The following is an 18339-nucleotide window of genomic DNA, read 5'->3' as shown; positions in this document are numbered from 1 at the left end:
TTCATTTTTTGTCTCATGCTCCAAAATATTGTAATAAAACAGACTTACGGAATGGATATATCATTGGCATTACCTTGCATTTCAAAAATTAAAATTACATCTTTTGAACCAATTTCACAGGCACAAATTCCCATGAATTTTCAAACGCAGTGACATTATAATAATTACTATTTCCCAAGTATTTCCCATTTCTTTGAAGAACAAACAGGCCCTAAGTGAAATTGTCACAAAACCCAATGCAATTCCATCGGCTGTAATTCCAAGCTTTTCCAATCTTTTCAAACATGGAGTGAAATTAGCACAGGACTAGATGAATCCCATCCCACCTAATCCCTTCTATTCCCACCGCCCAAACACGCCCTAAAATATCTAAGGGCCCGTTTGGCCGGTCGGATTGGAAGGGATTGGATGATATTGGAAGGGATTGGAAGTCAAATCCTGGGATTGGCCTGCGTGCCAAACAGAGTCGGTGATCTGATCCTAATCCCAGGTATCTCAAGACAATCCGCTGACATCACCATCATTACATTTAAATCCCATCAAATCCACCCTAATCCTTCAAATTTGCCTGGGACGTGCTTGGTTTGAGGGATTAGAAGGGATGAGAAAGTTTAAAACCGGAATTGGCCGGGCGCGCCAAACAGACTGGATATAGCAATCCAGGGATATATCAATCCCATGGATCTCCAGACAATCCACTGACAACGCCATTATTACCTAAAAATCCATGCCATCCACCCTAATACCATTCAAACCCTTCCAATCCACCCGGCCAAACGGGCCCTAAATTGATGTGGTGTATCCCACTTGAATCTTTTGGACCGTCCATCCTGATGATTCGCGTCAGACGAATAGAATGGTTGCATGTGATGGTAAGGTAGGCCTGAAATACATCTAACTGTGGCCTTCCCTTTTTTTTTTTTTAAAAAATACTGCTGTGGCCTTCCCTGTCCCATCTGTTCCTCATGGTGTATGGTCCACCTTAGTTTTAGGTCTTCTAGAGTTCCGATTTCAAGAATGAAAATTAAGCAGCCTCCATGATGGACGGTGTGGATCTTATGCGCACATAGCTCACGTGTTGGTCGGTTAACGGTAGGCACGGCCTCCTTATACCTACGCGACTTACCTGGCGCTGTTCTTTAGAATGTACGTTGCCCATCCACTTGCAAGCGAGGAATATTCACATATGCAATGCGGAGGTTGGCTATTCCCACGAGCGTGTCCAACCCTGCCCATACACCCGCAGTCACACATTCAACATGAAAAACGTATAGGCAATCTGAGCTTTCCATCTGGTTGAAAATAACTACTAGATCTTCTTCTTAAAATATCAGCCTATTTCACAATTCAGGGCCAAAGAAAGAAAAAGAAAATGGACGGCTTGAAAGAAACACTTTAGCGGTCAGCTTGCTTATAAATTGTGGACTACTTGAGGTGTTAAATAACTTGATTTTCAGGGAAGATGATATAAATAGTGTAAATCACCTGATGGAAAGCTCAGATTTCTTACACATGCCTATATTGGCACGTGCGGATGGCTAAAGATTCACACGCGCGTGGAATTAGCAAACCTAACTTCAGATTATGTTGCTATTCTGAGCAAAAGGCAAGATCCGAAAGCAGAGCCTTCGGAATCTGAAGAACCCTGGGACGTCCCTATAAAAGCGGTTGTAGGGTAGCAATATTACACACAGCAGCTGACAGTGGGTTCTAGCCGTTGATCAGAGGGACCGAGAAAAAGAAGATGGTGTCAATGGCTAGAATCTTCATGGGCATTGGTGCATGTGCTCTCCTGATCATGGTTTTGGCAGGGGGAGCCATGGCACAAAATGGGCCACCAAAGAAAGTTAGCTGCGAATCGAAGGAGTACCCGAAATGCTACGATCTGGTGCACGTGTGCCCGAAATATTGCAGAGACTCGTGCGAGGTCGACTGTGTCACGTGCAAGCCCGTGTGTAGTAAGTGTTGCTTGTAACAAATTTCCTTGTGTATCTACGTGTCGTATGTGTAAGAAATCGCAGCCGTGGAAAAAGCAGGTCCCATCATGAATCAACTGGTGAGAAAATCAGACCGACCCAGGTACCGTTTGGGCCACACCTGTATGTTGGGCCTCCATTGATTTTGACTGTGTGTCTCGATGGCTGACTGGGCTAGCTCCCTTCCTTTCTTTTTTTTTTTTTTACGTCATGGAGTTTTCCTTCCTTCCTCATGTTGAGGCCGTCCTTTTGTTCAGCTCGTATTTCCATGCATGCGGCACCTTATGATGAGGCCCACCAACAGAGAGGGTTTGATAATAAGAACCGTCCATATTCTGTTTGGTACCATAGACAGGCGACAATAAGAATCTTATGCTGAAGTATGAAAGGATGATTCTAAACAATAATACACGTAACTGAATATAGACCGTTGAAAAGAAAATATAACCATGGTTCCTCGTTGACTCCACAAATCAATGATCAGGATCATCTGTTCAGCGTGATCAAGGATCATGGCAGAGTATAGATGTATTCTTATCATCAGAAAATATTTTGATGTGGGCCCTTGTTCTTCTTTTTTCATTTTCTTCCATTTTACTCTCTTACGACCTTAACTATAAGAAAAATTGCAAACTATTCCATATTTTAATTAATTTTTTATTTTTACCAAGATAACCTCATTGAAAAATGACCAGAATACAATTTTGGAAGTAGTAAGTAATTTGCCATTAGGTCTGAGACCGTTGAAAATCACTCAACACTAATGAGATGTTATGATGGTCCACTGCAGAGTGTGACCAGCCAGGTGCAGTGTGCCGGGACCCACGGTTTATCGGCGGCGACGGTATAATGTTCTACTTCCACGGAAAGAAGGACCGCGACTTCTGCCTTCTCTCCGATTCCAATCTCCACATCAACGCCCACTTCATTGGCAAGCGCAATCCCGCCATGAAACGGGACTTCACGTGGGTCCAATCCATCGCTATCCTCTTCGACAATCACCGTCTATTCGTGGGTGCCCAAAAGACAGCAACGTGGGATGAGGCTGTTGATCGTCTCGCACTCACCTTCGACGGAGAACCCATCTTCCTCCCACAAGGCAAAGGAGCCCAATGGCAATCGACGGTCTTGCCGAGCGTGTCCATCACAAGATCACATGATACTAATGGGGTCATAGTCGAAGTTGATGGGAACTTCAGGATCACCACGACCGTGGTCCCCATCACCAAAGAAGAATCTCGAGTGCATGGATATGATGTAACCGACGAAGACTGTATGGCCCACCTCAACCTGGGATTCAAGTTCTACTCATTGACTGGCGATGTGACTGGCGTGTTGGGTCAGACATATGGGAAGAACTATATAAGTAGGGTGAATATGGGTGTAGCCATGCCTGTGATGGGTGGTGATCGGGAGTTTGCTGTTACGAGTCTCTTTGCTGCTGACTGTGAAGTCTCTCGATTCAACGGTATCGGGGCTTCCTCGGGTAATGCGGAGTTTGCAAGCCTAAGCTGTGGAAGTGGCATTGGCGGACGTGGTGTAGTATGCGAGAGATAGATGTGTATGTGTTAGTATCATAAATTCACTAAGCTAATGGAGCTTAGATGTGTTATGATCATGTAATAAGGTGGGCCACCATTCAATGGTAGATGTGTTGGTTTATGTTGTGATGGGTTGTGTGTGTTGTGATGATCTATTAAGGTAAAGCTGTTATTTGTATCAAAGGGTTCGTGTTTCCAATTGCTGTGACTTTTAAAAAAGAAATTATCCATGATTAGAACCGTACATTTTCTAGATTATATGATATACAGGTCACCTAAGAAATTGACGCTGAATGGTTGATTCTAACCATTGTTAGGCGTAGATGAATTTGGAAGATTTAAAAGAAAACTTTCAATGGCTCCAGTTCTAAAAGTCAATGGTACATTGGCCATGAGAAATCATTTTCGGAATGGATTTGAGAGCGATCAGGTAAGACACCAACTGTACAGCGGATCAGTTTTGTCAGAAAGTGAAATATTTATGCAATTTGAGGGAAGAATTAGCATCAATACAGAAAATTATACTTAAATAGTGAGCATCTCGAAAAATCCACAGAGGGTTTGATGCGATAAGTATTAATTAAAACAAAGAAACCTCTCATGGAAGATGCAGTGGATATGTTATTATAAAAAAGAGATTTATTGTGACATGTAATCCTCTGTTATTTATAAATATTAAATTACTTTCCTTGCAGTTTTCAAATGAATAGCTGTACACGAGTCCAACCGAGTCGAGCTTGGCCTAGCTCGGCTCGACTCGGCCAGCAAGCTACCCCAACTCGAATTCAGCTCGGTCCTTGAGCCTAGCTGGGCAGCTCAGCTTGGCTCAGCCAACAGCTCAGGTCAGTTCTAGTCATGTTCGAGCCGAATTTGTGTTCGAGTTCAAGCTTCCGAGCTGAGTTTGAGTTTGTCACTTCAATTCGAGTTTGTTCTTTGCAGCGGAGTTCGAGTTCGACATATTGAGTTTCAGTCGAGTTTGAATTTAGTTTCAAATTCGACTTTGAAGTTGAAAATAATACTAAAATACATAAAATACAATTATAATTACATTTTTCACAATTTATAACTAATAACCTCCATAGGAGGAATGCCTTCTTGTTCCTAGCATCGTCCGATCCATCTGAATTGCTATTTAATTTTTCATATACATATTGGTTTACCTCTTCTAAACTAGAAGGTGAAGAGAGGTTTTCTCCATGCTCTTTTATAGTTTGAAATAAAAACTTTCTTTATATGAATATTTGTATGTATTACCAGATGCCTTATAAAATTTACTAGGACATACATTAATCTTTCTTCTTTTTGTTGCTCGTCCTTGATCCTACTTCAACATCATGTTGTGTTGGAGGACATCGCTAATGTCTAGAAGCCTCTTACATTCTATATTTTAAAGCGAGTTTGAGTTCATCTTCTTTCAAAGCTTTTAATTTAGCTTCTTCATCTGTCTCTTCTGTAGAAGTTTTCTATGTACCAGAAGGTTTGGATGGAGTGAAAGGTTTCATATTTAAATTTAGAATGGCCTGAAAAATAATTTGGACATCCTTTGGGGTATTAAGGCACAGTTTTGCATCACCACCTCGACATGCCAAGTGTAATTGAAGTCAATTAGTTTTGTTCATAAACCACACACAATCTTTGTTATTCTAGACCTTTGTGATTCGATTAGGGAACCATAGTCCCAAATGTTGATCAATCGGTTAGATGACGACATATTTATACTCAATTTTTTTTAAAAAAAATAGCACGTAGAGGATTTATGAATATAAATATAAATTAGAAATAAATAACTTGATATAAGAATAAAACAAAAGCAATATTAATATATGAAAGATAAAAGAAAATGAGAAATAATAAGTAAAAGTTACATTGCACGACTTTCAACTTAAGTAACATTATGTTGCATTCAAGTTTCAACAACAATAATAATAATTTATCACCACCTTCATGTAGTTGTTACAGGTAAAGTTTGTCTTGACTCTCGATCTCTTTCTATTCCTCATCATGAATATTATCTTCACCCCATATCGGACACAACCAATCTTGTATACAAATTAATACTTCAACCATTTTTGGTGAAAGTGAGCTTCGATGCTTGCTCACAACCCTACTCCCCATACTAAAATCAAATTTTGATGCCACAATTGAAATTGGTATTAATAATATATCCTATGCCATATCAGATAATATAGGTTATTTTGATTCACTGACTCTCATTGTCCACCATTCCAAAATATCAAAGTCTGATCGCTTTACGACACTTTCAGATACAATTCTAGCTCTGATTCCTTTGTCTGAACTCATGTTTCTTCTTATACTAAGTAAGACATGTATTCATTAAGTACATCGTCATCGCTTATAGAAATATCCGTATCTTTAAGTTTTTTAACAGCTATTGTGGATAAAGTAGTAGTATATAAATTGTATCTTCGATTTCTTGATGAACCTTGGAGGTCTCTGTTATCTCTCTTTCGGCAGAATAAATATTCATAAAAATAAACTTGATTAAACCCATATTACAATGAGGATCAAGAACAATTGTTAAGGTCATCAACAAATGACATTCGTATCAATACTTTTCAAACTTCATTTGCATACCAATTATCATCTGTCGTATAAAATATGGACTCATATTGGCATTTTTTATAGGGAATCTTTAATCTTTGAAAGAGACAGAAGAAACAGATTCGCAATTGGATACTCATTTCTAGAAAAAAATTTCATACAATCATTAGAAACTTTGAGAAAGTTGTTAACTTGTTTTGCTTTACTCCAATCATCTGCACTCGACAACCAAAAATACGTTTTGCCATGTGCCGCATATTCAGAAAATGCAAGCTCCAATTCTATTGCCATATATAACATTTTATAAGTCGAGTTCCAATGTGTACCTATATCTAACTTCAACATTTTTTGAGATGACACATTTAAAGATTGGATGATGTCAGTCCATATACTCAATCTCAATGGCGACCTCCTTATATATTTCACACTTTCTCTTATATTCTCTATAGTGTGCTTAATTATTTTTTACCCTTTTGTACAATCAAGTTTAAAATGTGGGCACAACACTTGACCTGGAATATTTTGCTAAAAAAATGGTTGCCTCAAACTGGTTACATAGATATGAAATTACAGTCATTTGTTAAAGCATTATCTAAAGTTATTGCAGAAATTTTCCTATCAATGCTCTAGTCTTGTAAACAATTTTAAATGTAATCTGAAATAAATAAACCAGTATAAGGAGGAAGAAGGTGATGGAAGTTCAAAATTCTCTTACAGTGTTTTCAATATTTATCTAGGTAGTGTGCGATTAATAAAATGTATTATTTTCTTTTATTGGATTCTGTCTATGAATCAGACATTAAACTTATTCTAGAGATTAATGTCAAAACGTCTTTCAGTTTCATCTTTTCATTTGTGTATATCTTCATGCACTCTCTTTGTACAGTGACGCGAGAGACCTTCTAGTTCGGGGGTTAAGGAATTAACAGAAAGATATGAATACTTTGCTTTCTATTATTCTGAAAGGTTTTTCTTCAATCATCACTAATCTAGCATACTACTCTTTCAAATTCTCTTTCTCAAACTTATGAGTAGAAACTATAGCTTAAGATTTGTACCCATCAGAGTTAGTAAATAACAGTAACTGTTGGCCTGGTGGTGAAAGTTTTTGTCTCTTAGAACAATTTTTTTTGTGTCTATTTAGTGTGTTGTTGACCCCTTAGGATTCTTAATATATAATGACTTATAATAAATACATTTAATCTTTAACACACTATTAACCATGACTTTTTAAAAGTCATCTCACACTATTGATATTTTTTTCTCCGACTGTAGTTATAGACATGTCTATATCCACAATAAGAAGAGATGTGGCTGACGCACCCATACCGGGAGTATTTGGGGCTTCCTCACTAGTCATCTATAAGATAAAGTTTTTGATATGTTATAATTTTCACTACACCACTCTATAGAATTGTAGGATATAATGCTTACTTAGACCTAGATGGTTATACTTGACTAACTGTCTAAATCAGTCACCAATTCAAGGTCGGATAGATTGTCATGCTTTCATTTTTCAATTTAAATGCTATGCCAAAATTTTAGCAGCATCTTCCTTTATCTCTTTAGAATATATTCATCATATATTTAATTCCAATGTCGAGTATCAACACAAAGTATGAACATTTGAAGACAAAAATAAATGAAGGAAATATATCTAGAGAGAAAAAGAAAAGACGAAGCCGGAACAAGCATAAGTATTCTAGTACAGTACCGCCTCATGACAATGATTTGATAATGTCAGTTTAAGATAAAAGAGAGATTATGACACATCTTTTTCGTTGATACAACAACAGGATAAGGTTAATAACTTTTGATTTTAAGAGTCAAGTTGACAAAGCGGAAGTAAGAATGTCAGCTTGAGTAATGTAAGGAACGAAATGCCGATCAAATCTGTTAAAGAAAGCCTAAAGGCAGGTCGTTGCATGTTGGCTAAAAAGTCGTTGCACGTTAGCGCTGTAGTTTTGAAGTCGAAAAAGTCTCACGCGAGTATTTCACATTTATCATAAAATTTATGAAGATTGACCTATTGTTTGTTATTTTGAACAAAACACCTTGCCCCTTCCAAGGGGGCCCCTGCTTGCTGAAAAACATGGTAATCGCGCTCCTGTGTGATATGGCCAAAACATTATAATCTATCTAACCCTAAACTGTCCAAAAATGGGACAATTTGAGATTTTTTGTCTCCAAGAACACATTGTATTTATGTTTGGCAATATATAAATTCTCAAATGGGTAACTGATTATCTATCCTTATTCCTCACAATCTATTTTAAAAAATTCAACAAAAATAATCTCAAAATTTAACAAATTAAAAATTAATTTAACTTAAAAATAAATTAACAAATTAACACTTACATCTATCAAACAAATACAATCTCACAATTTAATAAATTAAAAAATTTTAACTAGAAAATAACTTAACAATTTAACAAATTAACACTTAGATCTATCCAACAAACACAATCTCACAATTTAACAAATTAAAAATAATTTAACTAAAAAAATTAACAATTTAATAAATTAACACTTTTTATGGCATCTAACAGCGGGGTGTTAATTTTCACCTGCTTTAGAACCTTTAAAATATCCTGATTGTTAGTTAGATGTTTTGGTAAGATCAACCGTTCTGGGAATGGGGCAACTAGCTTGTGTTTTTTTCCTAGTTCTTTCTCATATGTAGTGTCGTTAGGGCCATCATCTCTTAGATTCTTCCAAGTCCTTAGGCTACTCAGTCTTCATTGGTATGCATTTGTCAATTATTTGTTCACTTCTATGAGTGGTGATGAACTTTGCTTGCTCCACATATTGAATCAAAGAGTTAGGGTCACTTGATCTCATATTGCGGATACATTGGCAATATAAAACATCTCGGAGTGGATGATGCAAACACTCCCAAGGATGTTTTAATATCTTAGAATGCTTATAGAGTATTCTGATTGAACCTTTCTTGATCGTACATGAATTTTTGAACTAGATCCTCTTAGGTCTTTTTTTTATGTTAATAGTGGACTGGGGATCAAAGGAAGATACCCTTAAGGATTTTTGTTTGTATTAGCGGTTGTTTCATTCCTCCAATTAAGGTTCGGGTGGTTCTGCCAGCTAGAATTGTACGTGTTTGAGATGAGAGTATTGAAAGGACTTTGATAATTGTTCATGGCATTGGATTGCTCATGTAACAACTCTTGGAATGCAGGAATTGTAGGACATTCCTATGTCAAGTGTATGTTACTTGCACAGATGCCACAAATAGTCTTAACGGTCTCCTCGGGGTTGATCATTTCTACTTTCTTCAATTCAATGGAATTGACCTTTCTCGTAAGGTTAGCCACCCTAGCTTTGACATTGTCTTCTTCCCTTTTTTTGGACTAAATCGACTTAGGATTGGTCGGTTTGGTAGAGGTATCCCAGGATTGCGTGTTTTCAACTATCATATCAAAATAGTCATAGGTGTCATCGGGATTTTTATTCATGAATTCCCATTGCACATCATCTCTATGAATTGGCGGATGAGCAAAGTCAGTCTATTATAGAAAAAGCTTATGACCCACCAGATTTCATAGCCATGATGTGGGCAAGCACTTAAAAGATCCTTAAACCTCTCCCAGCATTGGAAGGTCTCTTCCTCTTTTTGTGAGAAGTTATGATGACCCTTTTAAGGGTACTAATCTTATGAACCAAGAAGAACATTTTAAGGAACTCCCGGATCAACTCAACCGATGTCCCAATCAATCTTGGTCTTAAGGAATGAAGCCATGACTTGACCTTGTCCTACAATGAAAAAGGGAACAATCTTAATCTCAGGGTGTCATCTGACACATTATTGAAGTGCAAGGTCTCTATAATCTCATCAAACTCTTTAAGATGTAGATATAGACTCTTAAAATCTAGTCCATAGAATTTCAGAAGTAGCTCGATTTATAATGTCATAGACTTTTGCTATTTTGAATTTCAAAAAATACTTAAAAATTTTCGATATAACTAGCTTATGTTGTCACTTAGTGACCATTGCTACTCGATGTGAGCCTATACGTGGGTGGTATTAGTAAATGTAATGCCCTGAACTTTTCAATACTCCAGTATTGAAAGTTCTCGAGCATTACCGTAAGATTCAATCTATTATGTACATGGATAGAATACTAATCTATCTAACCAAACCTTACATCGCATTCCAAACACGAATTAGACCATTAAGAATGATCTCCATCCATAAGAATAAACCATCTGACTGTTGAATTTAAGATAAGACCATCTATCAGGTAATTTTATGTATGCATGTTCCTCTAAATGATTTGGTGAATAACCCTTTGTTCGTAATGATTTAAATATAAGTTCGCATATAAGAGTTGCGTAGGAAGATGCATATGACCCCATAGAATGACTAGATTTCCCAGAACTCCTGGAACAACAAAAATTACAAAAATACCATTAACCCATGCCCCTGAATTCCAGATCACCCGGTTTCCATGATCCTTTTGGCATGAAACTTTATATCAAGCCCATATATCATAAACGAACCATACATGACAAAGTTCAGTCGTTGGATCAGCGTGAACGCTGGCCAAAATAGATATTCATATAGTATGGCCCATCTGATCTTTAGATATACTTCAATTTTGGGCCCAACCCCTCAAATTAGATGGAAAAATGAATGGATGGAGTAGATTTCCCAAAAGCATCATAGAGGATCCCACCCTACATTGTGCAAGTGCACAACAAGTGTTTACCCGCAGTGCATCGGATTGGAAATCCCAGTCAAATCAGGTTTAACCTGCAAGGAAGGAAAGTTCCTCTTCCCTCCATTTTCCCACCGCAACGAATTTGAAAGGATGATCACTATGATCATCCATGGCCCACCAGCATGGCCAAGAAGAAAGATCTGAACCGTCCATCAGAAGAGGACGAGGCTTTCGGCCAATATCCTAAAATTTTTAATGGGAGAAGATTAGTGATCACCCTCACTTCGCTGGATGTCTAGGCCATCACCGCACCAAGCTCGATTCGATGGGCCAACCTTAGCAGAAACCAATCCCACCTCTTCCTAGGCTAAGTTGATGTGAAGAATCAAATAGAGGGTGTGGATTTACCAAAAATCCAAAGTTGTGGGCCCCATCAAACAACATAGATAGATGTGCTCTGCAACATACGCACGTTGAAGAAAAACCAGGCACGCTTGAACTTTCCACACGTAGTGCGATTTAGATCAAACTCTTGGTCTCGATCAAGGTTGTAAGACCCTACCCCAAGTGTGCATGTCATTCCTTTAGGTCTTGCAGTCCTACCGGTCGAATCCCGGTGACCCGCGACCTACGGATAGTGTTTGCAGTCATCCTTAAGTCCTGTCACGTAGACCCAACTCGGATCGACTCGAAACCTATCCCATTGCGACCGCATCAGTGCCGCAGTTCCAATGCCGTGTCTCATGCGTGAATCCGATGTGTACATCATAAGTTTTGGGCCGCGTTCTATTTGGACTATTGATGTGTAATTTGGTGGGACCCACCCTAGCATTACACGTTTTTCCATGCATGATAATGTCATCCCTATTCATAGCTTTCTAGAAAGCCTACCCTATAGCCTAACCCCTATCAAGCATGGGATGCTTCTCCCATGCCCATCATTGCATTTCTCTTATCTACGCCATTATGACTAGTATCTTTTAGAGAGACAAATCATTGCCTTCTAGCTACATCTCCCAAGCCTCTCTTTCCCTTCTCATTTCTTCTCTATTCCCTCTTGCTAGAACCCCTCCAACGTCCCCACCTTCTCCATTTCTCCAGCCCCCTTTCTCTCTAATTCCCTCTAATCTAACCATTCCCAACCCATCTCCACTATAGAAATCCCTTCCTTGGAGCTAAAAGATCATAGTGATGAAGGATTGAAGATAGATCTTGAGGTGGGTGTTCTTTAGATAGAGATAGATTTTTTATTTCTTTTGTTTCATAGTTTTTCTTCCTCTTTTCTTTAATCTTGGAGCATGTGGGGCCCATTAAATGATGGTGATGGCCCCCATGTCTTCATGGATGTGTTTCATAGCCCATCCTTTGTGCATGCATGATCCATGCAAGGGGCCACCCTCCATGGCTCTCTCTTATGTTCAAGGCTTCTTGGGTCATATAAACCCTAGATCCTTGGTGAATATTGCATCTCCACCATAGATCTTGAGTAGGAAGCATTATGCTCTTGTAGATCTTTGTAAATCATGTAATGGTGGATGTGTGTGAGTGTGTGATAAGGGGAAGGGCATCAATGTGGCGGAGCCCCTTCCCTTGTGGCCAGATCTTTTATTTTTCCCTTGTATATACCTCTAATCATGATGTGTGTGGTCCACCTTATGGCTCAGAAATATCCAGATCGTCCCAAGGGAGTGGACGTCCTTGACAGTCTACTCCATGGATGTTGTAGCCCAAAATGCACCAAAAAGGGGCACATGCAAAGGGGTTTTGATGGTGGAAATGATCTGGATGTTTGTGGGGTCCACTGAGGTGGTCCATACCATAATTGTTATGGGATCATTTCCTCTTTTAGTAGTGGTTATAATTATTTTATTTCAGTAATATGTTGCTGGCCAGAAACTTTCTGGACAGATTTTTGGACTAAATTGAGCTCAGATTTTGGGGTGTATGGTGGGGGTGTTTGGCCCCATTTGATATATTATTCTTCAAGGTGTGGACCCCACCTATATTCATGCCAATTTTCACCTTCTTCTGACCTCATTTGGGCATCCAAAAGAGTGGGCCAAGATGGTTGGACAGACAGATTTCTGTCTGATAGTCCAGCAATACAATCTGATGGAATCTGAAATTCATAAATTTTTCTAGTAAAGGTTGGCCACTTTTCTGAACTCCATCTTGATGTATACATGTTAGGGGATCTTGGCTCCCTATTTTTCAAAATTTTAAAGGCCCTGGAGCCACTCTATTGGAGCGCTCAAGTTGAGGACAACAACATGTAGTAGCAGATTTTTTTCATCAACCTTTGCTGTCCTCTTTGTTATTGTAGAAGTTTTTAGGTCCAAACCCATTACACTTTATGGATGATTTTTTTTTTTTGGGTCCATCTCTGAGCAAGCAGGGCCATGATTTTTTAGGACCACAGGGCTGGGACAACAGCCCTGTTGGACGTCCAGCATGGGCTGGCCGTCCCTTGCGTGCAAGCCCAACATGATGGCATATTTCATCCATGTTGTTCGCCCATTTGGTGGCCCACGTGAGAGGGTCCACCCTTGGTGGACTTAGGACATGTGGAGCCCACCTTAATGTATGTATTAATTGGTCCAGGCTATCTAGGCCTTGGACCGCCCAATGCATGGGATGCCCAACTGTTCTTAGGCAAGTCTAGCAACAACACACCCACCCCCCCTGTTGATTATTGTTGGCCTTCATGAGATAAATTTTCACATATTTTAACAAGTTTCTAGACCTCAGCAAGCCCAGGAAGTTGGGTGGGTTGAAAGTCCAACAAGGGCCCCAAATGAACATTGTTATGGCTAAAATTTTATTGGATGTGGGGCACACCATATTGAGAATTTTGGGTATTTGTTGCTCCCTTATATTTTAAAATTCTCGGGCTAAATTAATGCATTATGGGCCACCTTTAGTGATCATTTGTTGACCCAAACATAGATCAAATTTTTGGGACTTCAAGCGGGCCCAGATTGGGCTGGGATATCCCAGCTTGGCCCAACCATATGTATGGGTTGTTTTCCACCATTTTGCTAGACTTGTGGGCTATAGTAAGGGTGAAATTGGGCCCTTAATTGCCCACTTAAATTACCAGTTATTGGGCTAATATTGTGAGGCCCATTTTACCCAACTTAGACTTGATTTTAAGTCATGTACTTGTGCTCATGGGTTTCCCACCAAGTCCAACTTAATGCATGGATTCCATTGAGACTTAGGCCTTGAATTCCCTTCTTTTGGCCCATATTGTTATAGGTGGATTAGGCCATTTTTTTTCTTTCTGCCTTTATGTGGGATTCATGTATGTGGCTTGGATGTGGGCCTTGGGTTTTGTATCTATATGGCTTGTTATTGGTGATGCCTTTTGGGGAAATGGTGGTTGAATGTCCCCATTATGGACCTCTCCAGGCCCATTTCCTTTTAAGTGTGGTTGAATGCCCACTTTAGACTCTTGTTAGGCCCATCTATGTCATTTAGGCCCATAGCTTTGTATGCTTAAGTCTTGTGGGTTACCTCAGGTTATTGGGTCCCCACTTGAGTTGTATTCCTTATGGGGATTCTCTAAGTACCTAGACCCTACTTTGGTAGGTAGAGAGTACATCTCACTGCATTGGCACCCTTATTCATCTTCATGACCCACTCCCATACGCATTATATGCATGCTTGATTGAGATGTGATTGGTCACAGTTATGCCATTGGATAGGACATTTGGTATTTCCCTAAGGGATGGAGTTTTCCCCTCCTAAGCACATTGGATGCTTAGGATTGATGCATGGTTGATTGTGTGATTCATGCATCTGGCATTGCATAGTATGTGGATATTCACCCTTACTTCATCAAGGTTGTGGCCTCTACAGGTATATTGTGGATGGCCATGTGTGGACACTAGAAATGTTACTTGAGCATTTGGGGTGCATAGGATGTCCCTAGGTGAAAGCCCCTAAACCTTCATAGTACCAAGAAAACACCTCAACGCCGAGACCGAGTGAAAATCATAAGTGCCCAAGTGGCTTCCCAATGACGTGTGTGCGCGGACGCGCACGTATACACACGTGCGTATATAGTACGCGCACATACACGCTTGCGCGCCCGCCCACATGCCCACGCGTGTATTATAGTATGCGCGCTACTCAACCAAAAAATTCTAAAAATTTTATGTCTAAAAAAATTCATAACCCACGCAAAAAGTAACAGTTATACTAGTAATTTGTATCCCGCCGCATCTCCCACTATAGCGTGGTCGGTTGAGATAGGGTGTGACTTTACCCACCTAAGTGAGGGGGCAATAGCTTGACTGAGTTTGACCAGCTCACGAATGGGTCCACTATTATCGAGCTTTACTGGTAATTAGCTATCCACAGGTGGGTAGTGTGGTCTCTTATGCTCGTTTGACTGTGCAGGTCTTGGAGAGCGGCAATCAACTAGTAGTGTACTTGACCCCAATGGTTTTCCTATAGTGGAACTGTATATAATGTGTGGACTTGATATGAGGACTGACATGATTGCATTGCACCTTACATACAACATTGGCTATGTAAGCCTTTTATGCATCACCTTAGGATGGGGCCTAGTACTCATGTATTGCATAACTTAGCCTTGGTATGGCTAGTGGCATTAGTATCGTTCATGGTTCATGCCGCATTCTCTATATTTCTTTCTCAGCACGGGTATCACACACCTACACCACCCTCTAAGTTTTTTATAAGCTTATGCACGATTAATGCATGCAGGAGATCATAAGTCATCACAGTAGCTGAGGAGCTTGTTGGAGCGTGCTGAGGACTTATTGCAGTTTTTCCTTCTTTACAGCTTATGTATTTCCCTTTGAGCCTATGTACCTGTATAAGGTTTTATATTCCTAGTCGATTGTGTAATGCATTCCTATCGTTACTTTCTATAGTTACTATGTTATGATCTTGGGTATGCTTTATTGGAATAGATTTATGATATGGAAATCCTTCTTGTAGAATCCTAGGATCAGAACCCAGTGTCAGGAGCCGAGAATGGGGTTCCACGGAGGTTGTTGCATCCGAAATCAGCTATCGACTTCCTTGTGAGTCCGGTCACCGAGTCTGGGGTGTGACAAAAGCTGTCCAGATCACAGGAATGGGGAATCTCGTCCTTCCCATGGTGGCAGAATGAACCGAAGGAGGAACTACGACCCTTTGTACCGATCCGATCAACGCTACGCAACAAAAGAGGGGGACGCAGAGTCTATCTCAGTGCTATGAAAACCACCAACGTAAGGTTTATGCACAGACTTGGAAAATCATGAGTAGAGTCTAGAAGACTCTCCCTATTGCTATAAAAAGGAAACCCCACTCGATGTTTTAAGGGAAGAACACTAAGAAGGGAAGAAACGTGAGAGAGAGAGAGAGAGAGAGAGAGAGAGAGAGAGAGAGAGAGTAGCGTCTAGCTCCCTGCTGGATGTAGCAGCCGTAAAAGAAAGGAAAAGAAAAGAAAAGAAAAGAAAAGAAAGAGAAAGGAAAGAAAGAAAGGAAGGAAGAGAAAGGAAAGGAAAGAAAGGAATAGAGAAAGAGAGATTGTGAGCTGAGTAGACTTGCCGAGTTCTAGGATTGAGGCAGGGCCAGGTTCAAATCAGTACTATGAACCTTGGTGAGGTTTTTATCGTTTAAACTTACATTAATTTAAGTTGTTATATTTATCCTAGCTTTTACATGCCTTCATGTTATTTTATCTCGCCTTTTACGTACCTTTTATCTTAATTGAGTTGATGCATTTTATCTCGTCTTTTATGTACCTTTTACCTGTTCTCAGATTACCATGACTTTCTCTCTATTTTCGTTTTAAATTGTCATTAACAATTATTGGCCCTTTTAGGAATATGACATGATGTCCATTGCAAGGAATCTTCCTGAATTCATGTGAGGCTATGGATACGAGCCTGTAGTTGCCTTTAATCTTATTTAAGTTGGCCTTTTCCACTCATCTCTTATTTGAGTAAACCTTCGTCACTCGCCTCTTATTTGAGCTAGTCATTGCCACTCGTCTCTTATTTATTTAAAGGTTCGAACAAGTGTCTTGATATTCCTAAACTCCTATAGTTCAAGGGTTTCTCTCTTGGTGTAAGTACTATGTCGGGTATCCCTCTCTTAGCGATCGAACAAATATCGTGGACGTAATGCGTTTTCGATAACGGCCTTGGGGCAACACGTAATTCTATGTTTTATGGGTGATGGTGCACCAGTTAGTGTATGTGAATCGTTCTATATATGTGTTACATCAATTTTTGGGGGTTGGTTATCGCAATTAGTTGATCCAATCGGGGTTGCGTGATTCACCCGGTCATATGTTGAGTCTATCTTAGGATAATTGCATAAATCCATGTTAAACATGGGACACGCTGGTGAATCTCTGTAGTATGGGATGCGAGGCGAGCCAGATAAATCTAATCATATTCCACATTGTGGCGATCGCTAAGGGTAACAAACCACATATACTTTGTTAGGCATGCATCTCATATAGATTGCTTGTGCATTAATACATCTTGTAGTTGTGGAGTACGAACGTATCAAAACCTTTACATTATTTTATGAATCTCTTGAATTACTATTAATCTTAAAGGATAACCATCACTATGAGTAGGGCGTTGACCCTCTCCCAACCGTATAGATGTTGTGGTGACGTACAGGTTGAGGAACTAGAAGATTAGACCTTGGTGAAAGACTTTACTGAATAGACCATGAAAATTAATTTATGGTTTATTTCTTTATAATTCCACTACGTAACTCATAACTTGTAATAAGCTCCCATTGTGAGAGCATTGATGATTTACTTGATTTTGGAATAAGGAATATAGTTAATTTTATTCTTGTGAATGCTACCTTCTTGAATGTATCTGGATATAATTCAAATGAAAAAAAATTTGAGGTGTAATTTTTAAGGCATCCAATTTATATATTATTGATAACTAGTTTTTCTCAGGCACGAGTATAAACTCTGGCCGTGAAAATTCGAGGCGTTACAGTTGGTATCAGAGTATGAGAATAAGATTAACTGGGCCTGAGGGGAGTGGACCACCATAAGTTTTACACGACTAGGACATATAATGAATTAGATACATATGTTCAACTGAATTCTCAAAGGAATTCGGAAGCTGAGAAATTAGAAACCCATATTTAGGTTCCCCATTAGAAACATCAGGTTAGACGTGGAATTTAGAAACTATGAATATAAGTACCCCCATAATAAATCCCCAAATTTCTGGATAAACTTTTCCTGAACTAAAGGTCATCCTTAAATAAGATCACAATCAAGAAGAACAAGTTTTCCCTTATGGGAATAGAGATTTTCCAATTATTTCTAGAATTTCCCAACTATTCCAATGGAATTCTGACATGTTACAATATCCCCAGTGATGAATGAATGATTTGGCCTATCCATTGTCGTCTAGTCCAGTTAGGACATTTGGCTTTCACCCAGACAACCTGGGTTCAAATTCCAGTAATAGAATCATAATCAGGAAAGGCGTAAGTGGGATAATCCAATTACCAAATCTTAGGGTCGAGATTTTGTTTAAGGGGGGTAGCATATACCGTCCTAATTCATATAGCCAA

At 39.3% G+C, this 18339-nt stretch overlaps 1 protein-coding gene across 1 annotated transcript; it reads left to right on the top strand.

The window, feature by feature from the left end:
• Positions 1–1711: 1711 nt before the first annotated feature.
• Positions 1712–3533, top strand: LOC131235724 (uncharacterized). Its single transcript, XM_058233048.1, has 2 exons — positions 1712–1958; positions 2767–3533. Exons 1-2 carry the CDS (start codon positions 1745–1747, stop codon positions 3531–3533), a joined length of 981 nt encoding a protein of 326 aa, XP_058089031.1. The 5' UTR covers positions 1712–1744.
• The last annotated feature ends 14806 nt before the right edge of the window (positions 3534–18339 follow it).

The sequence above is a fragment of the Magnolia sinica genome, chromosome 19 (assembly GCF_029962835.1).
Source record: "Magnolia sinica isolate HGM2019 chromosome 19, MsV1, whole genome shotgun sequence".
Classification (NCBI taxonomy): domain Eukaryota; kingdom Viridiplantae; phylum Streptophyta; class Magnoliopsida; order Magnoliales; family Magnoliaceae; genus Magnolia; species Magnolia sinica.
Note: the sequence above shows the minus strand (reverse complement) of the source record. Positions and strands in the feature narration are given on the sequence as shown.